General features: G+C 40.2%; 8 protein-coding genes across 8 annotated transcripts; 6 read left to right on the top strand and 2 right to left on the bottom strand.

Annotated features, from left to right (window-relative positions):
• Positions 1–674: 674 nt before the first annotated feature.
• On the top strand, positions 675–4,156 carry BDF20DRAFT_816795 (chitin synthase-domain-containing protein; the record flags this gene model as incomplete). The annotated part of the gene is made up of 2 exons (XM_053077192.1): positions 675–1,183; positions 1,270–4,156. 2 exons carry the CDS (start codon positions 675–677, stop codon positions 4,154–4,156), a joined length of 3,396 nt encoding a protein of 1,131 aa, XP_052938417.1.
• A 267-nt stretch (positions 4,157–4,423) lies between these two features.
• On the top strand, positions 4,424–6,443 carry BDF20DRAFT_860881 (yeats family-domain-containing protein). The gene is made up of 5 exons (XM_053080545.1): positions 4,424–4,615; positions 4,806–5,037; positions 5,106–5,260; positions 5,353–5,859; positions 6,001–6,443. Exons 2-5 carry the CDS (start codon positions 4,836–4,838, stop codon positions 6,154–6,156), a joined length of 1,020 nt encoding a protein of 339 aa, XP_052938416.1. The 5' UTR covers positions 4,424–4,615; positions 4,806–4,835; the 3' UTR covers positions 6,157–6,443.
• A 2,131-nt stretch (positions 6,444–8,574) lies between these two features.
• BDF20DRAFT_911692 (plasma-membrane proton-efflux P-type ATPase) lies at positions 8,575–11,566 on the top strand (the record flags this gene model as incomplete). The annotated part of the gene is made up of 4 exons (XM_053083858.1): positions 8,575–10,662; positions 10,747–10,957; positions 11,054–11,420; positions 11,503–11,566. The coding sequence occupies 4 exons, from the start codon at positions 8,575–8,577 to the stop codon at positions 11,564–11,566; spliced, it is 2,730 nt and encodes a 909-aa protein (XP_052938415.1).
• A 2,200-nt stretch (positions 11,567–13,766) lies between these two features.
• On the top strand, positions 13,767–15,110 carry BDF20DRAFT_905423 (uncharacterized protein; the record flags this gene model as incomplete). Its single annotated transcript, XM_053083160.1, has 2 exons — positions 13,767–14,495; positions 14,523–15,110. The coding sequence occupies 2 exons, from the start codon at positions 13,767–13,769 to the stop codon at positions 15,108–15,110; spliced, it is 1,317 nt and encodes a 438-aa protein (XP_052938414.1).
• A 291-nt stretch (positions 15,111–15,401) lies between these two features.
• BDF20DRAFT_860862 (peptidase C1B, bleomycin hydrolase) lies at positions 15,402–17,512 on the bottom strand. Its single transcript, XM_053080544.1, has 4 exons — positions 16,967–17,512; positions 16,490–16,858; positions 15,934–16,395; positions 15,402–15,863 (listed from the first exon to the last, which is right to left on the bottom strand). Exons 1-4 carry the CDS (start codon positions 17,453–17,455, stop codon positions 15,753–15,755), a joined length of 1,431 nt encoding a protein of 476 aa, XP_052938413.1. The 5' UTR covers positions 17,456–17,512; the 3' UTR covers positions 15,402–15,752.
• Positions 17,513–17,759: 247 nt separating this feature from the next.
• On the top strand, positions 17,760–18,553 carry BDF20DRAFT_398797 (CTAG/Pcc1 family). The gene is made up of 3 exons (XM_053075371.1): positions 17,760–18,013; positions 18,087–18,215; positions 18,319–18,553. The coding sequence occupies exons 1-3, from the start codon at positions 18,000–18,002 to the stop codon at positions 18,416–18,418; spliced, it is 243 nt and encodes an 80-aa protein (XP_052938412.1). The 5' UTR covers positions 17,760–17,999; the 3' UTR covers positions 18,419–18,553.
• An 869-nt stretch (positions 18,554–19,422) lies between these two features.
• BDF20DRAFT_860850 (small GTPase superfamily) lies at positions 19,423–20,390 on the bottom strand. Its single transcript, XM_053080543.1, has 3 exons — positions 20,259–20,390; positions 19,918–20,184; positions 19,423–19,845 (listed from the first exon to the last, which is right to left on the bottom strand). Exons 1-3 carry the CDS (start codon positions 20,313–20,315, stop codon positions 19,615–19,617), a joined length of 555 nt encoding a protein of 184 aa, XP_052938411.1. The 5' UTR covers positions 20,316–20,390; the 3' UTR covers positions 19,423–19,614.
• Positions 20,391–22,411: 2,021 nt separating this feature from the next.
• BDF20DRAFT_817079 (chitin synthase-domain-containing protein) lies at positions 22,412–25,907 on the top strand (the record flags this gene model as incomplete). The annotated part of the gene is made up of 5 exons (XM_053077221.1): positions 22,412–22,550; positions 22,671–23,228; positions 23,290–24,250; positions 24,326–24,808; positions 25,124–25,907. Coding segments are annotated over 5 exons (2,925 nt in total), but the record flags the coding sequence as incomplete, so codon positions are not given.
• Between the last annotated feature and the right edge of the window lie 269 nt (positions 25,908–26,176).

Below are 26,176 nucleotides of genomic sequence, written 5' to 3'. Positions count from 1 at the left end.
GACAAAATGGGATCCTACAACCCAAAATTAAGTCGAGAATTTTCGTCCAACAACAGCCATTCTGACCTGGAGGAAACGCCTATGGCTTCCGACGCTCAGGCCTTCCTTACACAACCTGTCAAACGTGGAAAATCACTCGTGAGACCCGAACGTGAAAGAATCGATCCCAATCACAGACAGTATCACTATCGTCAGGCCGCTGGTCAAGTGCCGGCAGACACCATTCAACCCAGTCGAACCGGTAATCTTCCCAATGCAAATCAACAACCACCTATCTTAGCCAGACGAGGCACCACGAAAAGTATAGGCCGAAGAGGAACCGTCAAACTACGTCGTGGCAAAAGTGTCTTGGGCCGCAATGAAAAGATGGACGATACAGAGTTTGAATACGCACCAGAAGAAGAAAAGCCCAGTTGCTGGAACAAGCTGCCTGGACCTTGGATGGCTTATTGTTATTTGCTAACATGCTGTATACCACCTTTTCTTATGAATATGGCAGGTAAAGTGGATAGAAAAAAAAAAAAAAAAAAAAAAAAAAGATGTGATGACTTATCTGCTTCTCTCCCCTTTATGCTATTTCCGTGATGGTTAAAAAAAAAATAGGTATCAAAGGGAAAGCGGCTCAAACAGCTTGGAGAGAAAAGATGGGTCTTATAGGCGTGATTATCTTGGTCATGGCCTTTATTGCCTTTCTAACGTTTGGTTTACAAAGTGCTGCTTGTCCTCCTCAACCCATCACTTTGAAAGGAGGTCAAGTGGTGCCTGGCTTCCTCATTGTCAAAGGCTGGGCATATCAACTCACCCGTTGGAACGGACAACCGCCCACAGGCCACTCAAAGGAAAAACTAAACCACATTTTCCCTCGCGTCAACGATACTTCTACGGATGCCACCTTTTTGTTCCCTGAAAAGATATCCGCATGTGATGGAGTTTATATCCCTCTGCAAGGAGATCAACCCAACTACTTTCCATGCCAACTTTTCGATCCCAATGACACTGTTCCACCAGAACCTTCCACTTATACCAATACCACCGCTTGCCATACCAACGATGCTGCCAAGAAAATGTTGGAGGCTTTTACCTATGATGGTGTTCCTACCAATACCGGAACAGTCAAGAAAGCCCCTGTTTTCTTTAAATATGAAGATGTCAATAGCACGACCAGCCTTATGCTTTATAATGGGTAAAAAAAAAACCACACACACACACACACACACAAAAACTCAATAGGATACTTTCATGTAGTCTAACTTGTATATTTTTCTCTAGACATGTCTTGAATTTGAAATTGCTACAATCGTTGCCCAGAGATTATTTTAAAGTGCCAGAAAATGGACTGATCGACCGTATGCTAAAACAACCCGACATGTTTGTAGGCAAAGATATGACGTATGCTATCGATGCCCACCGTGAACAAGGAGTGAACTGGAAAAAGGAAGTAGAATGTTTGTCTGAAACCATTCGTGTCGGTCAAATCGACACCATGTCGAGTGGCTGTATGTTTTCGGAAATCATTCTCTACGTTTCTTTGATTGTCATTTTGGGCATCATCTTTGCCAAGTTCTTCTTGGCGACCCTCTTTGGATGGTGTCTGTCGTGGAAGTTGGGCACGTTTAAGGAAGAAAAGTCGTATGCTGCCAGAAGAGCGCGTGAAGAGCAGATCGAAAACTGGACAGACAACATGCATAACAATGGCCCTGTCATGAAAGCACCTGCGCCTCCCTCCTCTCACAAAAAGCATTTCAAGCGCAAGACTTTCCTACCTACCAATTCACGTTTCACTCCTGTCGAACATGGTGCTACCAAGTTTGACTTTGCTGAAAGATCTCCTCTTCCTGCGTGGAAGTATAACAACAACAACAACAACAACACGAATAGCACCGGTGGCTCCATCGTTCGACCTGACTCGATGGCTTCCTTTTCTCCGTCTTTCATCAACAACTCACCCAATCATCGTGCATCCACCACTTCCTTCGGTAGCAACTTTCTCACACCAGGTGTCTCTTCCTTCTCTTGGGATGGCCGTAGCAGCGATTCCCTGAGTCTTCACCCCCATAACCACCACCACCACCATGCACAGGGTCCCAACGGTAACGGTCCCGCCTGTCCTTATCCTCTCTCGCCTTTCGTCGTGCCCAAGCCTCCTGCCGATTACATGCCCTTCAACTACCCTCTTGCCTACACCATGTGTCTCGTCACTTGTTACTCGGAAGGTGAAGACGGTATTCGTTGCACCTTGGACTCCATTGCCACAAGTGATTATCCCAAGAGTCATACCTTGATGTTGGTCATCTGCGATGGTTTGATTACCGGCAGTGGCGAAAGTCAGTCGACACCGGATATTTGTGTGGGTATGATGCGCGATTTCATTGTGCCTCCTGAACAGGTGGAACCCCAGCCTTACATTGCTATTGGCGATGGTGCCAAGGGGAACAATCGCGCCAAGGTCTATGCTGGTTTTTACAAGTACGACGACAACACCGTGCCTCCCGAACAACAAGCGCGCGTGCCCATGATCACCGTCGTGAAGTGCGGTATGCCTGAAGAAACCGATGCCCCCAAGCCTGGTAACCGTGGCAAGAGAGATTCTCAGATTGTCCTGATGCAATTCTTGCAACACGTCATGTTTGATGAACGTATGACCCGCTTTGAATACGAATTCTTCAATGCCATTTGGCGTGTCACCGGTGTGCCCGCCGATAACTTTGAAATCTGTCTCATGGTGGACGCGGACACGAAGCTGTTCCCTGACGCTCTGTCGCGTTTGATCTCGGCGGCTGTCAAGGATCCTGACATTTCCGGTCTCTGCGGTGAAACTCGGATTGCGAATAAGAAGGACAGTTGGGTGACCATGATCCAAGTGTTTGAATACTATATCTCCCATCATCAATCCAAGGCGTTCGAATCCATCTTTGGCGGTGTCACCTGCTTACCCGGTTGTTTCTGTATGTATCGTATCAAGGCTCCCAAGGGCCCCAATGGCTACTGGGTGCCTATTCTCGCCAACCCCGATATTGTCCAACACTACTCTGAAAACGTCGTCGACACCTTGCATCGGAAGAATTTGCTGCTGCTCGGTGAAGATCGTTATTTGACAACCCTCATGTTGCGTACCTTCCCCAACCGTAAGATGATGTTCATTCCCCAGGCTGTATGTAAGACGGTCGTGCCTGACTCTTTCAAAGTATTGTTGTCGCAGCGTCGTCGTTGGATCAACTCGACGATCCACAACTTGTTTGAACTCGTGCTGGTCAACGATCTCTGTGGTACTTTCTGTTTCTCGATGCAGTTCTTTGTCTTTATTGAACTGATTGGTACCTTGGCCTTGCCCGCTGCTATCACCTTCACCTTGTATGTCATCATTATCTCGATCATCGGTCCCCCTGCTACCATGCCTTTGATTTTGCTGGCTCTTATTCTCGGTCTCCCGGCTCTTTTGATTGGCATTACCAGTAAGCGATGGGTGTACATTGGTTGGATGCTGATTTACCTGTGCAGTCTCCCCATTTGGAATTTCGTGCTGCCTGCTTATGCCTACTGGCATTTCGATGATTTCTCCTGGGGCGATACGCGTAAGGTCGAAGGTGTCAAGAAAGATACAGGCCATGGCGGCGAAGGCGGCCAATTCGACAGTAGTATTTTCACCATGAAGAAATGGAGTGAATATGAAATGGAACGTAGAACCAAATATGCAAAGGAGCACAAGTTGCCTATACCTCGCTTTGTAGAGCATAATAGAAGCGTTGATGTCTTTAGAGAAACGGAATATGATGACCCTATGAATAGAAGATACAGCGACATTTCCAACGGAAGCGCAAAAATTCCTTTGACACAACAAATGGATTATACCAATGCTCGTTATAGATCCGAAGCTCCCTCCTCTTCTACGCCGCTCGGTATTGTGCCTGGTAGAGGCGTTCAATTGTCTGATCCACCTGCTCCTATTCATTTGAATAACAACAGCAACAGCAACAACAACAACAATCCTTACAACTTTGATGAAATGTACTCAACAGACCGTAACAGCCATGTGCCACCCCATGCAGAAGGTCAGTGGATTCAGCAATCGGCTCATGACAATAACTGGGCAGATCCTGCTCCTCATCATGCCAATGCCGCATTTGAAGAAGCCGACTACCAAAACTATCCACGTTAAAAGGAGGGTCTATGCGCCCATTTTCTCTATAAATATTATATCTATACTATCATACAACATAATTTTTTTTTACGCAATCCTATCATTTTTTTATTTCCTGTAAATCGAAACCATTCTTTGTTTACAATACTACATGTACATTTTTTGCCTTCTTAATGCTTCCCCTTTATTGTTTGAACTGTTAACTCAGTCACGTGTATCCTTTTTTTACCTTTTGTTAACTGCCTAACCTTAATATCGACACTAAAATAAAGTCGCTTTTTTACTATTTTATTATTTGCTTGTTTTTCTTCTTTGCTTTCTCTTTTAGCTCGAGTCAACATTACGAGATCTACACCATTGACTATTCGTTTGTTCAAGTTTCTAAAAAAAGCCTTGGAATTCTTTGAGTAAAAAATCAAGAAAGTTAGTGTAAAGAAATTTACTCTCCCCTGAAAGATCTCAATAGATCATATACAGGTAACTTTTTTTTTGGGCCGTGAATACGGTGGTCTTTTTAAACTCACGGCAGCACTTTGTATGAAACATTGACAAACCTCACCTATGCCCTTTACCAACGGTTGAACAATGACTTTAGGTAAAGAAAGCGGGATAAACTCCCAAATACACAATGTACAAAAAAGATAAATTCTCACCACCATAGCAGTAGCTAGCAGCAGTTGTGGTACTAGAACTGAGAATGGTACAAAAACGCATCAAGATTTTCTGTAAATCAGAAATCATTCATAACACCGAACCTGCTGAAGATGAAACGGCTGCTTCTGGTGTTTGGCGGAACTGGAAGGTTTATGTTCGGCCCATCAAAGGGGAGTCAGCTTTGAATCCATTCGTGGATCATGTTGAATATTTACTTCATCCTTCTTTCAAGACGTCGCGTATAGGTAAAAGTTGTTTTCAGTGGCAGTTTTAACTAGAACACGGACTGGGTAGCTCTGATAAATAAAGTTAGTTCGTACTCAGGAACCTTATCAAATTACGCAAAAGGGTTGGGGAGCCTTCGACTTGATGATCGTTTTTCATTTCAAAGATAAATCACAGCCGCCACAAACAATCATCTTTGATTTAAATTTTGATAAGCCAACTTACTTTGTCACTAAAACTTTGGTGAGCTCCCTTCTTTCCCGCTTCATCCACCGGTTATTATTTGTGTACTCACTCATCACTGTGGGTACTCACTTTTTTCCTTTTTGCTTTAGAAATTCAAAGCCAACAAGAAAGATCAAATAGGCGCCAAAAGACGTGTCTCCAAGAAAAGTAGCAAATTAGGACGCAGAAAAGAGGATGCCACATCTACAGTGTCACCACAGGCTACTCCTTCGAATAGCGCCTCTTCAAGTGTATCCTCGCGAGCGTCTCGGATGATTTCTGATACGGATCCTTCACACTTGGTAGCATCTCATGCTGCTACTACCTATGACGCCCCCTTTTCAAGTCCACCCTTATCCACGAGCTCAGTTACAACACCGAGCAGTCATGGTTCCAACATGATTTTCTTTGATGGACAGCAACAACAAGAACAACATGAAGGAGCGTCCGTTTATTCTGCTTCACCAGAATATCTTCTTCCACAGCAAGAACCCATATACCAGTACCGAGAAGAAACGCCCGAGTACATTTATTCATCCGCATCGCTATTTTATGATAGCAATAAATTTCTCCATGGCAATAATCACCATAGCAAACAGTTGCAAAATATACCCAAGGTGAGTTTGCATATCTCCCATCTTTGCATAAAAAAGAAAAGGGTCATCTCATTCTCTCTCTCTCTCTCTCTCTCTCTCTCTCTCTCTCTCTTTTCTTTTTCCCATTGTTGAATAACCCAAAAATATATGTACCGTGTACAGCAAATTAATATCCCGGAACTGTGCCGTTCTTTGGAGGCATTAGGTGACGATGATTTACGTCAAGTGTACCGTATTATGCTCGAATTTCGTGCAGAAGATAGACCCTTTCTCGAAACAAAAGGTATACCAACGATTGAACAGATAGCTACGCAATAGTATCTCTTTCCGCCCCCACTCTTGTACCGATCGTATGATGTCTTTTCATAGGTCATTATATACTCGATTGCCATAGAATGAGTCCAAAGCTTCTCGAACGGCTATGGGAGTTTGTAGTCGCTGTCAAGTTTTTTGAAGACTAGTCGTTGCAGTACTCTGAGTAAAAAAATCACGACCCACTTATACCGTCTCTTCCGATAATAGCTATGATATCATTTGTCTCAGCTCTCAAAAAACTGTATACATATAAAACTTTTCGATGATGATGGTGTTCTGAAAAAAAAAAAAAAAAAAAAAAAAATTAAAAAAAAAAAAAGAAAATGTCTATGTCATCGAGTAAGTACTTTTCATTTTTCCACTTTGAAATACTCAAGAACAATATTTCGTTAAAATATCTACATTTGTAGCCTCGTAGTGTTTGAATAATAATAAAAACGAAACACGGTAAAAACAGAGTCTTGGTTGGGTATAATAGGAAACATAAATGATGACATAAAATAACAAATATTTGTATTATTGTTAAGCTTATAAGTACCGATTATATATTTCTAAATTGTATATACTTTTTTTTAGATTTCTGAGGTGCAATAGCCATGCTGCTGGGCTGGCATTGCTATATAATCTCAAATATACACTGATAGAAGTTATTATTGCTGATTCAATCGTGCTTGAAATACTTCTTTGGCGTTTTAAAAAGGATCAATTTATCAATTTTAATGTAAGAAAAGGGTCACCCCCCTATTTTCTTTTTCCTCTTTCGTTCTCTTTCTATGTATCAGCTACATGTCTGCACATGCTACTATGGCATCCAGAAAGAAAGAAACATCAGTTTCGCTGCTGCTGCTGCAGTTATGTAAGTAGCTTTTTGACTGGCGGTCTTTTTCCTATTTGTCACCTATGCTTAATTGATGTGCAAAGAACAGCCAAGTCATACATCACAACAAATCAGCATTTGTGTTCTTATTTAAAATAAAAGGTATTTTTTAAATAAGAGCACCAAAAAAGCCAGCTTTGTTGGCGTCTCTTATCGAACACCCCCTTACTTACTGTAAAGAAAAAAAAAACCAAAAAACAGGACACTCCCATCTACTGCTAAATATATTCATATGATATATATATAAAAAAAAATGCACTTATAGGATGGTCAAGATCGTAAACATGTATCCTTTCATTTACGGATGTATGGAGTCCATAAATTGAGATCCGAACATGAGAAAAGAAGGTTAAACTATCGCTACTTTTACGCAGTAAACCGTTAAAACAAATAGTTAGAAAAGTATGACAATTAAGAAGATTCCAGTCATCCCTTCTTCTTTTCCTAACAGGTTAGCTCTCTGTTTCTTTCAATAAGATCTCTCTTGAGCTTTTGACGATCGTTTAGTTTTCTAATTGTGTAAAACTCTTTTGCCGATTTGGTTAACAACCGGGTATGCACCCTTTTCCCTTGTTACATAAGTATTGACTTTACGTAAAGTAGAGCGTGTAGCCATCACATACACACACAAACATGTATATATATATACGTAGACACTTATACGCACACACGCATGATAAAGACCCACGTTGGTCATTGCTCATCTATGGTTAGATAATGGACCGTTATTTGAAATTACAGTGCATTTTATTGCAGACCTAGAAGACTTTCCATTCTATGCAAGGAAATTCTAAAAAATATGTATATAAAAAAAAAAAAAAAAAAAAAAAAAAAGTAGGAGGTCGACTGAACCGTACCATTCTGTCATAAACAATATAATCCCCTAAAAACAAACCCATAAACAACAAGCCTGAAGACGATCTTTTTTTTTTTTCCTTAGCTTGCATCTGACCCTACGTTTAGATAGATCCAAGTCTTATCGCTTTGCGATAATGGATAGAAATAAATCAACCGAAAACTGCCTTTTTTTTTTTCTATTCTTTTTTGTTATCTATTTTATTTGCTTATTTTCTATTATTTCCCTTTGAACAAGTTTAATATTCAACTTGGGACAAGAAAAAAAAAAGAAAACAAATTCCTCTATAGCATTTTAAACGTCTTCTGTTTCTTATCCTTTTGTTCTTTTGCTTCTTTTTCTTGTTGTTTTCTTTTTCATTGAACCTTGTCCAACAACCCTTTATAAAGACAATCGCTGAATCAAGCTACCATCACGCTTTGATTTCTTTCTTTCTCTTGTCATCTATTTCTGTTTATCTCTAGATACACAACCCTATACATACTCTCCATTTATTTATAGTACAAAAACTGGAAGCAAAAAAAAAAGCTTCCCTCTCATCATCACACAAACATATATATATATGCAAATATATATATATAGTCATACATTTATACATTCATACTTATAGACATACGGACATACAGACATACAGACATATAGAGACAGACAGACAAACAGACGTACGTAATCCTTTTTTTTTCTTTTTATGACTGTAAGCAAACCACCCCATACACCCATAAGGGATGAAAAAAAGGATGCTGTTGAATTTGAAGAGCATCAACATATTGAACATGAGGATGAAATATCGCCCGAACTAGAAATACTACTACACACCAATACCAGCCAAGGTCTTTCCTCTGCCGAAGTCGAAGAACGACAGAACAAGTTTGGTCTCAATGAATTACCAGAAAAGAAGACAAATCCCTTTCTAAAGTTCTTTAGTTACTTTACGGGGCCCATCTCTTATTTGATTGAAATATCATGTATTATTGCTGCTGTGGTAGGTGACTGGATCGATTTTGGTATCATCTTGGCTTTACTCATCATCAATGCGGTGATCGGCTATATCGAGGAAGCGAAGGCTGAGTCGGCTTTGGATGCATTGCGTCAAACACTGGCTCTAAAAACAAGAGCTTACCGCAATAACGAATTAGTGGAAGTAGATGTAAAAGAGCTCGTGCCTGGTGATATCATCGTGCTTCGTATTGGTGATATTGTTCCGGCCGATGCTCGTCTTTTAGGTTTGGGCGTGAATGGTGAGGAAAATGACACTGAATTGATGATCGATCAGTCTGGTTTGACGGGTGAATCTCTCTTGGTGGCCAAGAAGAAGAATAGTACTGTCTATTCATCCAGTATCATCAAACAAGGTCAACAACTTGCTATTGTCACCAAAACCGGTGCGCATACTTTTATTGGTCGTGCCGCTAACCTGATTGCTATCACCGCGGAAGAGGGTCATTTCCAAAAAATCATTGGCAAAATCGGCAACGTTTTGATCTGGTCTACTGTTGTCTTAGTCATCATTGTCTTTATCTATCAGATGGTCCGTTTCCGTGGTACACCTCAAGGCAACTGGAAATTGGTTCTGGAAAACTGCTTGGTCTTGACCGTCGCTGCTATTCCCGTGGGTCTTCCAACTGTCATGTCGGTGACCATGGCGGTCGGTGCTAAACAATTGGCTGCGAAACAAGTCATCGTCAAGCGTCTAACGGCTGTTGAAGAACTCGCCTCCGTTTCTGTTCTTTGCTCTGATAAAACCGGTACACTTACTTTGAACGAGCTGACGTTTGATAAGCCTTGGCTTACCAACAACTACACCGAAGAAGATATTCTACTGTATTCCTATTTGGCTGCTGAAACGGGCGCAAATGACCCCATTGAATCTGCTGTTCGTCGTGCTGCTGAAAGCCAGCTTGACATTTTGAAGAACCGGGAGAATGCAAGAGAAATTCCTGGTTATAAAGTAACTAAGTTTGCTCCTTTCAATCCAGTGACCAAAATGACGCAAGCCACGATCTTGGACTTGGCTACAAATCAAACTTTCTGCGTGGCGAAAGGGGCTCCTCAGGTCATCACTCAGTTAGTCGGTGGCGATGATGATGCTGTTCGTGCTGTGAATTCGCTGGCCCGTCGTGGTTTACGTGCTCTTGGTGTGGCCAAGACGTTGCCTGGCACAGAAGACAAATTCGAAATGGTGGGTATGATCTCTCTTTTGGATCCTCCTCGTCCTGATTCCTTAACCACAATTGCTGAATGCAATGCGCTTGGCGTGGACGTCAAGATGATTACCGGTGACCAATTGATCATTGCCAAGGAAGTAGCGGCTCGTCTCGGTATGGGCCGTGTTATCTTGGATGCCAATCATCTGGTGGATCCCAACAAATCGGAAGAAGAAGTAACTGAACATTGTGTACGCGCTGATGGTTTTGCTCAAGTCATTCCTGAGCACAAGTATCGTGTAGTTGAATTGCTTCAAAATAAGGGCCTTTTGGTGGGTATGACAGGTGATGGTGTGAATGATGCTCCTGCTTTGAAGAAAGCGGACGTTGGTATCGCTGTTGAAGGATGTACAGATGCTGCTCGATCTGCTGCCGATATTGTTTTGCTGGCGCCTGGTCTTTCCACTATTACTGATGGTATCATTACTTCTCGCGCCATTTTCCAACGTCTCCGATCTTATGCTCTTTACCGTATCACATCAACTATTCACTTTCTGCTGTTCATGTTTATTGTTACATTGGTGGAAGATTGGACTATGCCTGCCGTTTTATTGATCATGATTTGTGTTTTGGTAGGTTTTCATATTTTTTTTATTGGGATGTTATATCATTCAACGAGTCAACTCAATTTGTTTTGTGCGTGAATATCATTTTAGAACGATGCTGCAACTTTGGTTATTTCCATTGATAACACTGAAATTTCCGAAAGACCTGATAAATGGCGTATTGGTCAATTGCTTACATTATCTTTTGTCCTCGCCGCATTACTTGCTGCGTTATCGTTTGCTCACTTCTACGTTGCCCGTGATATCTTCCATGTCACTGATAATGAATTGCATTCCATCATGTATTTGCACATTTCGTCAGGTAAAATTTAGCTTTACAAGTTGTTTTGTGTACAATCTTGGAATGATCCTAGAAACATGAACACTGACTTTCTTATGCCTGGTGGTCATTGATTAGCTCCTCACTTTGTCATTTTCTCAACTCGCGTTCCCGGCTACTGGTGGAAAAATGTTCCCAACTGGTTATTCACCGTTTGCATTATTGGTACACAAATTATTGCCTTATTCTTCTCAGTCTATGGTGTTTTCGGTGAACATGAAGGCGTTGCACCCTGTGGCTATGCCTGGGGCTTTGCTGTCCTCGGTATCTCTCTCGTCTACTTTATGATTCTTGACGTCGTCAAGGTGCATATCTTCCGTCGTTGGAGCTTTGAAATGACTGCCAAGTTGGTTCCCACCAAGACTCGCAAGACCAAATTAGCTGTACGTAAAGAGCTCAAAGCGAAAGGAATGGAAGTTGAAGAATGCTGGAAGAAGATTTCTTTGTAAGTTATTTCTTTTGCTAATCGTATAAAAAGACAAAAGACTAATATTTGTTTCGTTCCCTCTCCCCCCCCCACTTGTTAGACCTGTCGATGCTCATCAAATTATTACTGCATTTAGACATAATGCCAACCAATACTCACAGTAAATAAGTTCATACCAACCTACGTCACCCATTTTTATGTTAGAAACACTATTACAAGTAATTTTTTCAATCATCTCGCTTCATTTCTTTTCTTATTCCTGTTTGATCTTTACAACATTCATCATTTCCTACACCAACGTTTACACAGTTTCAACACAACCGCCTTTCATAAAAAGATCTTTTTAAAAAAAAGCCCTGTATGCATTGTATATCCATTTCTTTTTAATGCTTCCTTTTTAACATTTACATTGATGACATGTTCAATGCCTCATCCTACACAATAAGCGGAAAGGTAGGGTGCATACTTCTCGGGCCATACAACGATGATTACGTGATAAATGTTACGAATGAGACGAGCTGTTAGAAACAGCCTCATCGTCATTCATGCTGACTGTTGCCTAATTCTCGTAACACACATGGCATTTTGAGACGTTGCTTCTGATTCAATGACTGCTTATGTGCCTGCAGAGTAAGACTGGGAATAAAAAGATATACGTGAGCAAGGGCTTTTTTACCACCTAAGCTGCAGGAAAAGGAAATGCATTGACCAAGTGTGCGGGTATGACAGTGTAACATACGAGTACTCTAGAACCAGCTATTCTTCTCTTCCGAAGTATAGCCCTTTTTGTTCAATGCCGTGGAATGGATTTTACTAAGCGTTCTTTAACGAGTAAGGCAATCATCGCTGTCTTTCTTTTTTGTTTTCTTTTTTTTTTTTTTTTTTGGCCTAAGGCGTGTATCTCTGTGCAAAACCGTTTCTGTCAATGAAAATGCGGATATTCTAAATAGCGCACTATACCCTTCTAACCTCGCTACTTTTCAGTGATAGGAATCAGCATTTTGATATGAGTACATAGTTGAGGTCGATGGGTACAGGCTCGAGGGCGTGTTCTTTTTACAATTGGCTCTTACGGACACGTCCTTGACTCCTTCATCTTTGTCCGTTAAAAAGCGATAAAGCTTATCTTCGTTCTCCATCCTGTTTGTATTGGGATGAGATGAATGGAACTTTGGGACGTCCTTTCGCCTTTTGCATGCTGCGTCGTGATAGTAGTGTAACATCTAAAATTAGAAACGGACCTTGGATTCCAAACTTATCTTTTCCCGCTCGCTTCTATCGGCAATGAAAAGGCAGCTTTGTTTAAGCAGAAAAAAGATGGTTTTCGATGCTCGTCGTAATATAAAACTTAAAAAAAGGCTCTTTGTTATCCAAAACATTGTTCTTTTCGCTTCGACGCCCTTTTTTTTTTCTTGGTTTCCATGGGTCACACACGTTACTAGAAAAGTAAAGTTTAACTATGTCTGTGCTTCAAAAAAGATATCCCGTCTATTTTCACATGCAAATGAGTGCGGTTGCAATCATTTAGCATCATGGCGTAAGTCCTTACTGAATACGACTGCTACTGCCTTTCCATACGCATGCTCAGAGCTCAGTTAGGTTGGAAAAGTAGTGTAGACCTGATACGTGTCATATCGATCACAAATACAGGCCAAGAAGATAGAGAGACAAAGGAGAAAGAGGCTATCACATATTCACATGAAGAAGGGATAATCAAAGGATATCCATTGGTTAATGTTAAAAGTAAATACTCTATTTTTTGCTGATCTGTGTAAAGATGAAAAAGTTTTTCGATAGCTGTTTTGAGCCTGGATGTTGTGTGTGTGTGTGTGTGTGTGTGTGTGTGTGTGTGCACTCGCAAGCATATTTTAGCTTTATAAATAAATCAAGTTTTATTTAGTTTCGTCTTTTTCCTTCTCTTCCTCCTTTCTTTTTACTTCTTTTTTTTTTTTTCTATTCAAAAGTCTTTTTCTTTTTTTATTTATCAAATCCTTGCATTTCAAGCCTTTTCATAGTAAAGATGTCAGAATATCGTCAACAAAACCAAATCATCAGTAAGTGACATTTTGGTTTATCTACTTTAGAAAATTGCTGATAGATAAGAAAGGGAGGGAGGGAGAGCCTACTCTGTTCGGCCAAATCCGGGCTCATTTCATTGTTCTTACGTGCTTCTATCAGCAGAAAGCTAAATCCTATCATTATTTTCTGTTATTAGGAGAGGACACTGAGACTAAGCTTGTCGCTGAGGATATCAATAGCAGCAGTAATAGCAGTAGTAGCAGTGATGCTCTGGTCGCGGATGACTCCACATCTGTCAGCTCCTCTTCGTCCGAAAGCACCTTACCTACCACAACAGGTGATGAAATGAAGGAACATCAACAGCAAAAGCAGCTGCAACCACAACAGAACAACCAGCATCCCTACGGTGGCGAAACAACAACAACAATAACAACAACAAAGTTCGTCTCACGTGTCACATCTATTCCTATTGTTCAAGATAGTGTTTCGACCTTCCAAGCGATGGCAAACAAGACCAAGTTTGGCAAATTTGCCATTTCCACTATGAACTGTACGTTATACAATGTTGTCAACAAGACAACTTCAACCTATCCTACTATCTATGAGCAGTATATTCAGCCTCATATTGAAAGAGCCGACGAATTGGGTTGCCGCTCATTAGATTTACTTCAGAATAAATTTCCTGTTGTGAACCAGCCCACACCTGTGTTATACGAGAAAGTGAAACACGCTCCACCCGTCGTGGTAGACACGATCAAGGTCAAACTAGATAGTTCCATCAAGCAGCCTGCTATCCAAGTCGTTAAAGAAGCAAACGATCGTTTTGGTCATGTTGTAGATAACTTGGAGGCTGTCCTTGATCATTATCTACCTACTACTCAGGCTACCGTCGACACCCATACGACAGTCAATCACACGAAAGACAGAGACGACGACGACAACAACAGCGACGAGAAACACCAACAAGCAGCGAAAGAGGATCGACAAAAGACCGATGTCAACCAGCTTTATCGCGCCTATTCCCTTTTCAACAGTACCAAATCTCGTTTGGCTCGCCAAGTGTCAGATCAAATGGTTAAATACCAAATACCTTATTCTAAGGATGAGCTTTTCAATCGTGTGATGGAGTCCTCTGTGCTTATACAGAAAATAACAGAAAGTGTGCATCAGTTGCAAGAATCTCTGATCAGCTACTTGCAACAGCAACAGCAGCCTGTACTCACAACCGTGACCGATCAATGGCTTGCAGTCCAGAAAACATCACAGAAGCGTATCTCTAACATGTCTGAACAATTATCTACTCAACTCCAAACTCTTATCACATCCTTCACCAAACTTCAGTTGGTTGCAGTAGAAAAGACAACTGCTGCTGTACCTGATAGTGTAAAGATTCGCATTACTTCTCTCATCACGACTGTTCAAGAAAGATTGGAGTTGGTTCGTACTCAGTACCATAATACGGAAGCTATGAGTACAACGGAAGACGAAAAGAGCAATCACTCTAATGCTGCTATTGTTCATTTGCTCAAGAACACTGTTCAAGCCATCAATGAACAGATCTTGCCTTTACTGAAAGCGGCTCAATCTCAATTGAATCACTATGCTGATATCGCTGGCTCCCATGAATTCAAGTTGCTTCCTTTTGGTTTGTCTCAACAACAACAACAACGTCAACAAGCAACAGCATAAAAAAAAAGGGGTTATCTATACGCTCTATCTTATCACGAGCAGATTCAAAAAAAAAAAAAAAAAAACGGAAAAAAAATCTTAAACTGCTTTAACCTTCCACGCCCCCCACTCTCCGTCTTCTTCCTTACTTGTAACATCATGCCCTATTCTATATCCACATATTATACAAAATGCTCGCACTTTTTTCATTCGCTTAGTAAACAGTATTATATCATTGTCTCCATAAGAATAAAAGGAAAAAATTATATCTATACACATTCATAATATGCTATTCATATAAAAACTCACGAGCTTATTTGAACGCAAATGCAAAAAGGTTGGATGACTGACTTTGGTTACTTCATCATTCAGATATATTTCTTTGCAGTACAGAAGATATGAATACAAAAGATCCGTTCTAATACATATTGCACCATTTTAGACTTTTTTTTTTCCGGTTTCATAAAGCCATTTTGTTATCTTTATCATTTATCGTATCTTTTATTGTAAGAATCATGCAAAAAAGAGGGCTCCCCGTTGGACACAGACAAGCTCTGTTTGTCCAACTTAATCAATACAGCACATGATTGGTTATCTAACGAATAGGATAGTGGTATCTGCTTTTGATGTGTATGTGTGAGCCTTTTCTTTTTATAAATAAGGTTAATGAGGGGATGCCAAAGCGCCCATTGGGTCATATGCAGGCAAAACAATTGGCTCCGTATCCAAGATATCGACCAGTCGACGAGGCACGTCTTTCTTATGAAGTACAATCTACAGTATGCAAACGGTTCATAAGCAAAAGAATTGTTAATCAATGCAAAAATGGGTGGTGTTATCTTACTTGGTACACAAAGGAAGAGAACCACTCATCCGTCATGACCCAGAAGCCTTTATCACCCGTCGTATCGGCGCCCCAAGAGTTCTCTACACGCCAGCGAACGGGTTTGCCATTTTCATCCAGATGCACCCCAGTGAAAACCATAGCGTGAGTCATCATACTCTCCTTATACAATAATCTTTCTTCCTTGGTCAAATTAAACTCCACATTGAAAGCTAAACTGTAATCATAAATCTTTGTATCCATAGCGCCTAACTCATTGTTGCTAAATTGTCCTACGTCACAGCCGAACCAGACAGGACGATTGGATTTGAGCACGTTAACGGCTAATTGCTTTTGGTTTTCGGAAGTAGTGTTGATATAACGGATAGGACCGCCACCCACAATATTACCCAGACGATCTACTGTATAGAGCTTGTTATAAGCGTTACGTGGATCGTTGATAAGTGAGACCATTTGTGAAATCTGAATGAGAGAAGCAAAGCAAATAAGAGATGAGTGTACATCCACTTCGTTTCATGTTTGGGGAGGGGGGGGGGTATATATGAGTACACTTTACAGGAAATCCAACCACCTCACGGAAGTATTTCTGCGGCGTCAAATTTGAAACGCTAACGTATTTGCCGTTCTTATCTTGCGTTTGCCAATTAAATTCCAAAGGAGGTTCATCCAGCATGATAACCATGATCCGGTAAATGTCCTCCATCATTTTTGCCTTCATAGCGCGCACCACTTGGTCGTTTTCACCCTTTCGAACAGCTTTACGGATCTGAGTCGTGAATTCCCTCAACTTGACTGTAACCAAATAGTTCAATCTTCTGGAGTTGGAACTCGAATAAGTTTCAGGATATACGGATTTGGGTACTACACCGTATTTTTCTACTAAATTGATCAACATATCGTATTGACCACCATCACCTACTGGATCCTAATAACCGCCGTCATATCTTTTTTGTTCAACATTCTATTCTTCCAGTGACTACTCTCACCCTGCTATCGTAAGTAAGAACAAAAAACAAAAAAAAAAAGAACTCACCTGCAACAAATATTGAACCACTCGATCATTGATATCTTCTTGAGCCAGATCAATCATATTTTCCAGGAACCAATTGGCCTTTTCAAGTTTATCATAGAAAAACAAATAACTTTGCGAAAGCTCAAAATCATCCGACAGCTTGTATTTCTCAATGACCGCTAAACGCATCACATTGCATCCAGCAAACAACCAACAGCGGCCGCTCGACTTTTGGTTCGTAGCAGAGCCTTCCAAGTCCAATTTGACGTTAAAGACATGCTTGTCTTCCAAAGCGGCTTTTCGATTGACAAGGACACGGGTAGGATCGTTTCCGATAAGAGCACTCATGGCCAAGAGATTTTTGCTATTTTCATGGAAGCGTCGAGAGTATTTCGCAAGAAGGTCGGTATCTAACGAGGCAGAACCTGCACCATGGTATTCATTCAGGTCGAGCTTGGCAAATTCGTTGGGTAAAGTGTTATCGTTGTAGCCACCAGACTTTTCATCCATGGCTGCATCAACATCATGCCATTTTGATGGTTTACGTTGCTCCTTAGATACTTCAGCACCCATTGTTTTTTGGTTGTTTTTTTTTTGTAATAGCTATAACAGTATTGAAACGAACAATGGGAATTAAAACAAAAAAAAAGAGAAAAAAGGCACCTCCCTCACTTTTTTTGCTGATTTGATTTTTCAAGGCACGACTTTACGTCGCTTAGAGATGGAGAGTCATGCGAATCGACAACGGACTCATTTCAGCGAGGGGTCATATGCCAACCTTAATAGAGGACAGTGAAAAAAAAATTCAAGGGTCAAGTCAGGAATGACGATTATACATAATAGATAGCTTTATAGAGTTTGTCATGTCCTGTTGTGTGAGAAAACTGCATACTTCATTCATCATTTTATGGTTTTTTGACGTTTTTTCGCTCGCGATCAATGCGGACAGGTCGGATCTTCAAATAAACAATGGTACGAATACTGCTGAACGAATGATCGTGAACCTCAGCAAAAAGAAAAAGCCTTTTCATTATCCTTATTTATTAATTACACGATGGATAACAAAATGTAAATACTTATTGATGCATTGAAAGGGATATAAATTGGATATGCAATATGGAAACTAAAGCATTGCAAATAGATTCATAGAAATTCCTTTTAAAGATGAACGACTGGCTTCGATCGCACAAAGAGTAATGAATGTAGATCAAGAATTAAAGACGGATCAAGTCCATCGTGTGATAACATACCAAGGCAACATACTCCAGATGTAAGCATTTTTTACTATCCAAAACGAATGGATTCAACTATACTGCTCGCTCAATTTCTCTAACTATTTTTCCGTACAACATCAAAATCACAATTTTTGCCAGTCAATTTGAATGCTACAATACAAAAATGCTTCGTGTAGCGGTTAATTCATTTTTAGAGTATTTAACGATGGTGACGCGAACCATGGAAGCTTTTGCTTGATTGAATCCATCAAACGTCAAAAGTGATACAAGAACAGTATGCATGTAATTCCTCCTTTTTTCATATTATATACAAACTTGGTAAACAAACAACATGCTTAATGAATTGGAAACGGACAAAGCGCTCTGAGCTTGGAAATGAATGCGTTTATCAATAAAACTCAAGACAGTTCATACATATGAGATTCAACAACTCACCGAAGGTAAAAGATTTCGACCAATGAAACCCGCCTTGTCGAATTCGCATGTTCTTGACGAGACGTTACTGTGTTTATTCTTTCCACGACTTTTGCAACCCGTTTTTATCCGTACCACTTGTATCTGTGAACATTAGAGTAGAGTAGCTGCTCATTCTTGAGTAATTTCGATGTTTCGTAAAGCACTCATACTGGAAATGCGAAGAGCGGGAGAGGGGATGGAGCAGGGTTTGCTGATAATGGCCAGACTGCTGACAATTTCTGGTGATAGCACCTCCGATGGATGTAAATGAGTAGCCTTGGACGAAGCCTAGTCTTATGTTCTTCCTTTTCATCAGTGTGGTAAAGAGTGAAAATAAAAACAAAAGCGCGAAAAAACTCGCTCATAGCATCATCATTGAAGCTCCAAGTAATATACTATGAATTAAAACTAATACCGATAAGGATGCACTGCCTCATTGATCAACGCGTACAAAACGAACTATACGCCTAATACTTTGAATGGCCGAAAGAAAAAAAAAATGGATGCCAGCCTTCTGATTTACGTCAATCAACAGCAAATCGCCAGACTTCTTATTACGGCCATTTGAGAATATTCTTTTCTTTTTCTTTATTGAGTATGGAGTATGAGGGACTCTTCATTTATTATACTTAAAAAATAATAGGTCATCGTAAAGAGAATATCGTTTAATACGATAGGAACGCAGTAGACCTTCAAAATAAAAAAAAAACGACAATTGTGCAGTTTTCGTTTATTCACCATGCTATTTGGATTAGAGTAATATGTATAGTCAAGCAATAGGTATCGAATACTCTGAATTTTGCACAAACGAACTAAATATTAAATAAGTGTGTATACATATATATATATATTCATATATATATATATATATATATATAATAAATAGAAGAGCTGAAGAAATATAAAAATATATATGATTTTCGACGTTACGTAAACTGGAAATCGACAATAACTTTTTGACTATATAAGCTCAACACTCTACAAAATGAGGCATTTGAACTTCTTCTTATTCTTTTCTTTAGAAGGATTTTGTTTGTTGATCTGTCTAACTACATCGTAAAAAACCTCATCTACGTTAATCTTGAATCGGGCTGAGGTCTCATAAAAAGGCTTTCCTCCCCATTGTTGAGATAAAGACATTCCCTTCTCCCTAGATACCATTCTCTCAGATTCGAGATCACATTTGTTTCCTACTAAAACCATAGGAACCTAGAATGACATTATGAATTGTTAGGATTAGAAAAAGCTGGGTAACCTACTGTTTGACCCTTCAACACTTACATCTTCGTTGCCTTTCACGTTGTTAATTTGATCTTTAATTTCATGTAGGTCAGTCAAAGTCACTTGACTAGTGATAGAGTAGACGAGAATAAAACCTTGACCGCTCTTCATGTACAGATCACGCATGGCTGTGAATTGTTCTGTACCCGCTGTATCCAAAATCTCGAGCATGCACTGTTGACCATCTACTTCTACTTGCTTACGGTAGGAGTCCTCAATCGTGGGGTCATATTTCTCTACAAAAATAGATTGGACAAATTGTACTGTCTGTGTTGTAACTTGGAGTTAGACTATGGAAGGGTTCCGAAAAGGTAGATTTTTTTTTGGTTCCTGATTTTTACCAAAGCGGACTTGCCAACCCCACCTGATCCCAAAACAACCAGCTTAAATTCCTTCATATTCGTTCTGTTTATAAATGAATGAGGGTAACTGCTGATATATGAAAGTGAAGATACTGTTACAGTCAAAAAAAAAAAAAAAAAAAAAAAAAAAATCAAAAAACTAAAAAACCAAAAAAAAAAAAAAGAGGAGAAGCAGAAAGAAAAAAAAAAAAAGTGTACAATTGCAAAGAAAAAAGAAATATTAAAAAAGTAACAATGTGCTGACCACAAACAAATAACCACTTTTACCACTACTGCTGCTTAATGTACAATTGATTTTCATTTTCAAAAAAGGGAGTTGTACAGGAAATTTCAGTACCAAAGTTACACGGAGACGAAGAAAACGGCGTACAATTCCCCAAGCAGCTAATATCTTTTTCCAACTACTCACGCAGGCAAAGCCCTATTTATCGCCAAGTAGTAGTAGTAAAATATAGTGCGATCGAGGCCTGCTATCCACCTTTGAGTATGCTGATGATAGAGTCAACCATTCTAATGATGGTGGTGTAAAGAATATAACCTATCAGAGCATGCTAATGATATTGGCTACAGTATGTCTGTATCCTTTTTACGTATGAGTATTAAAGAAACTGAAAGAGACCTGCTCCATATCCATGTTATTTGACAGTTTTCATCTCGTATTTTTGGGTGATTTCCATGAAGATCGGCGAACTTGTGCACATAGCTCAATTTCTCTGACTATTTGCAGCGCGTTCATCCTCTAAATTATGCCTCTCACTTAGTAAATACACTGTTTCTTAGCTATGAAATGAACACTGAGCTTGAGGGTGTTTTTTTCATTCTATTGTGGTTGATATGATTATGTCTTTGAGGGAAAATACAAGCAAGCACTTGTCTTATTAGCCAGTAATAGTTGTCGTTTCCTAACAGAAGATATGAAGCTCCGAATGTTTTGTTCCAATGGTGATAAAAGCTGATTGTCAAAGTAATCAATCGCGTTTACTTTTGGAATACAGCGTATGGCCTCATTGATCAATACTACTTGGCATCAAATCAACATCCATTTCATAGTAAAGTTCCCAGGGCAGTATTTTATCAGTTCTATAAATGCATCCAATAAAGCAATTGAGCAATTTCGCCCTTTATTGATATCGTTTTAAGCTAGTTCTCTTCTTTTTATCTTCTTTTCTCTGATCTCTTTCTTCCTATATTGGCTGTGATACGAGCGAAAATTAGTTCTATTCTACATCGTTCATAAGAAAGTGTATCGACTCGTCTAATTCTTTTTGTATCTAAAAAAAAAAAAAAAGTTGTTTAGAGCTGAAAATGTCAAATTTCTATAGAGATATTGGGACAAAGGTACTATTTTAAGATTATATTATTATAAGTAATCAAAAAATCGGCAAACATCAAGTAACCAGTATTTTGGATGAGAGCAGAGAGTTTGTTAGTAAAATCAGGCCTACCCTGGTCACTTATCCTATTGTTCAAGTCATTCATCCTCGCCCTTACTCAATCCTGACTTTCGACATACTGTTTCCATCCATGCTCGCACTAGATGGAAGCAGCGTCAGTGTAGTTGAGCGTCCGAGAGGACTTTGGATTAAGCAGTAGCGGTAATGTTAGTCGTAATCTTTGTTGATGAACGATAACACCAACAACAGATTGTATAAGGCAAAAAAATTCACAGGAAGAAATAAACTATAATCTTGAATAAAAAGAAATGCTATAGGGTAGCCGGTTCCGGTCATAGGATGTCTTAATAACGGTTGTATACATAGTAGTGTCATGGGCATATTTGAAGTATGTTGAGAGCTTCTAATAACCGTCTATTTGAGATGAGTAATTGTTGTTTTTATAAACGAAACCTGCTGTAGAAGTTCATCATCAATAAAGGCATGACAAAGTGAAGCTCATCAAGTCATACTTTATATAATTTTTAGTTGGCGCGTCATTCAATTTTGGAAAGCAGGCATTTGTTTTTCAGGAACCGCCATTGACTTTTATAAGAGCCGCACTGTTACTCTATCTCTCGGCTGCCTCCTGAACAGTCTTCATTAAGCAGTTCGATTTCACATTTTCTTTTCCTTCTTTTTTTTTTTTTCTTCTCTTTAAATTTCTATGGTGATACAGGCTTTATCTCAATTAAATGCATGAGAGTTGACAACTACTCTTGTTCGTACAATAGACATCTCTCTTGTAGAAGGCTTATCTGGATCGCATTCTCTCGATGTTTGACATTTTTCATCCCAGATTTTATACTTTGCTATGTGGGCGGGATGAAAACCTCAGGTACACTTTTTATTTTGTTCTCAGTTATTCACTGTATTAACGAAAATCTTTGCTTTCCGACATCTTCACTGCCATTGTCAAATGACATTCTCTGAAATGTGTTGGGTTATCGAATAACAGCATCTCGTAATGCTTGGAGAGAAAAAATAGCCATCCTCTTTCTATTTTTACTTTCAGCAGGTTTTTTCTGTGTGTGGCTAGAATTTATTTCGAGCTATTTCTGTGATCCAGATAAAACGTACGAATACAACGAAGTCTTTGCTAATGATTCAAAAATGGCTGCTATTCATGGGAAGGCGGTGGATTGGAGATCTGTAGATTCTTCTTCTCCTTCTTTTGCAACAAAAAATGCTATGGTGCAATGGGTCAACCAGTATCCTCATCACGATCTATCCAACAATTTCCCCACATTTATGGTTTTGAATCGACCGTCCAACAAAGCCTTCTATGCCGATAGTATTGTCAACGATTGTGTTTTTGGTCAGAATAAAGCAGAAGAAGCAGATGCTTGGTTAGATTTTGTGCTCGAGTCGAATCCAGGCTATACATACGAAACGATCTCCAATGTCAAACAGCTATTACAATGTCCTATGCCCAATCAGCCCAACGTAACAGGCAGTCCTTGTTTTTATGGACCAGAGGTGGAGGCTGAGTTAAGCATGTTACCAGTAAAAGGAGGTAGTGATCCTTATGTCACAGATGGGGAATAGTTTATAATACTTACTCTTGTATCTTACAGATGTAGAGTACGATCCAAACGTCATTTACAAATTGTATAATGGTCTACCTTCGTCAGATAATTCCACCAAGCAAGCTTATGTCATTCTGGACGGCTATGTGCTGGATGTCACAACCTATCTCACAGGCGCAACCAATATTATTCCACTCTCCTCAACACTCAGTTCTCGTTCATTTGCTTTAGACAGGATGTTTTTGCCATTGGATTTGACCATGTTTTTGTACATCAACCTCGGAAAAGATATCTCTGAATATTTTGAAGGGAATGTGACCGAAAACGCTGCACTTTACCGCAATTGTCTCATTCATCTTTTCCGGAAGGGAGTCGTACCCTCTTATATTTCATCCGATTGTCGACGCATCAATCCTGCTTTGTGGGCCACCATGGGCGTAGGCTTGATTTACTTTCTGATAAAAATGAACCTAGCTCAACTATTTCGAGCTACCTTTATTCAGAAACGATGCTTGCTTCCCTCTTTGTCCATAGCATCATCGATGGCTCACATAAACACTTTCTCGCATGTCAACTCTATGCAAGAACAACATCAACAACCATGGCCTTATGTCGTACTAATGATACCATGCTTCTCTGAATCTGCAGAAACACTGAAACAAACGATCGATTCTGTCTCTCGCACCACCTACGATGACCGTAGCAAGATACTCGTTTTCATTTGTGATGGTGTGACCATCAGTGCACAAGAACGGATAGAGACACATATTCTATTGCTTCAATATTTAGGCTACAGTCGTACAGAAAAACCCTGGCCACAGCCTTATTCATCCTTGGGTCAACATCAAAAACGATTCAACTGTGCATGTGTTTATTCGGGATTTTTTGAAACAGGTCGAAATCGAGTCCCCTATCTTGTTATTGTGAAAGTAGGTCAAGAGCAAGAGCAAGAAAAATATTCCCAAAAGGGGCAACAGCAACAACAACAACAACAACAAGAAAAAGAAAAGTCAAGTCAATTACGACAAAGAATACAGCTACTATTTCAAAGGAAAACGAAGCAGTGTGACAAGATGGCGGATAGGTTGGCACCGCCTGGCAATAGAGGAAAACGAGATTCGCTTTTGATCTTGTTCAGTTTTCTTGAGCGCTGTTCCAACCTAGCTGACAATCTCATGACGCCTCTCGACTATGAAATCTTTAATCAATGTTACAATGTGTTGGGCATAGACCCCCGATTGTTCAAATATGTCATGGTGACAGATGCAGATATTCAAATACAAAATGATGTCGTACAGCGTTTGGTATTGAGACTTGAACAGGATCCAAACATGTTGGCTATCAGTGGGCATGTACGTCCTGCGAATCCTGAAGAGAATTTGACGACCATGCTGCAGATTTTTCCTATCTACATGACTTATTTTTCTGCGTTTGCTTTTGAAGCTTGTTTGAAAAGTGTGATGACGATCAATGGCGGGCTAGTGATGTATAGAGTCTGGAAGGAAACGGATAGGCGATTCACCTTACAACAACAACAACCGAAACACGACACTCCTTTCTGGAAAAAGTTCAAGGCATATCAACATAGCGTCAAAAGCCGTGCTTGTGATGTGGAAACCTTCCCAAAATGTTACAATGGGAGGCAGTCGCTTGATCATCAAGGAGATGGATGGCCTGCAAAGATGAGTGATGAGATTATTATCACAAATCCTTTTCAAGACCCATTCGATAAAGAAAAGAGCCGCAAAATCGGCTCCTCTTCAGATGAAGAAGATGAATCGATTGCTACCACTACGACAGCCACTACGACAGCAGCCGTAACAGCCCATCCTCCATCCCAACTGCATTTCCGCCAACATCCGTACATGGTACACCCGAGTAGTACGGGTGGCCATCCAAGATCCACGGTGCAAGATCAAAGGAATCCGTTTGCTGATACAGCAGCAGCAGCAGCAGCAGCATCCGTTCATCATGGCATGCGTCCCGAGTCCCGTTTCATATTCGGCAAAACTTTGAATCGTCAGCTTTGCTGTGTTCATCCAACTGTTATACGAGGATTTTCGACCCCTCAGGCCAATACGATGCATAGGGCCAATGTCTTGCTTTTAGGTGAAGATAAAATCCTCCCTCTTCTTCTATTGAAATCGCATCCTCGACATCATCTGGGGTTCGAGCCCGAAGCAGTGGGTTATACCACACTACCTACCCGATTCTTTTCTTTACAAGGACATCAAGTGCGCCATCTTCGTGCCACATTTCACGCGCAATTGGAATTTCAGCGAGCGGCGTGGCACCTGGGCTTCACCTATTGGCTCCTTTCCACCACCGAGGTCCTCGATAGGGTCTTTTTTACGCCGATTATTGTGTATTTATACGGTGTCTTTGGACGCGCTTTGGGGCAATATGGCATGGCGTATGTCATTATTGCTTGCTCTTTCACCGGACTGGTTGTTTTGCATTTCTTGTTTTTCATGCTGAGACGGCAGTTTCGGTATATTTGTTGGTTTATTCTGTATTGCCTGTTGTCTCTGCCGCTGTACGCTGTTTGGTTTCCTTTGTTAGCTGTATGGCAAAGTAACCAGGCAGAGTATTGGTATGATGTGTGGCCAAGATCCCATGGTCAACGGACACGATGGCACGGTATCATTGATCCTGCAGTCCACAATGCGTGCGATACAACCTCAGATGACGTAAAGAAGAAGAAAGACGAGGAAGTACAAGGAGGAAGAAAAAGAAGAACATTTGATGGAAGATATGAAAGTGAAAAGTACGAAGCAACAACAGACGCAGTCGTTGAAGCACTGTCCGTTCCTCGGTTACGCTTAACAGACTATGAAATACTAGAAACGAGAAGAGTTTATCAAGCAGCAGAAGCAGCGTTTGATTCGAGTTTTGTTGGGTTTTCGAGGACGGCGGCATTGGACGTGGATACGAC

This window comes from Mycotypha africana, assembly GCF_025528875.1.
Source record: "Mycotypha africana strain NRRL 2978 chromosome Unknown BDF20scaffold_3, whole genome shotgun sequence".
In the NCBI taxonomy this organism is placed as follows: Eukaryota; Fungi; Mucoromycota; class Mucoromycetes; order Mucorales; family Mycotyphaceae; genus Mycotypha; species Mycotypha africana.
The sequence above is the reverse complement of the archived record's forward strand: the minus strand, read 5'-3'. Positions and strand labels throughout refer to the sequence as shown.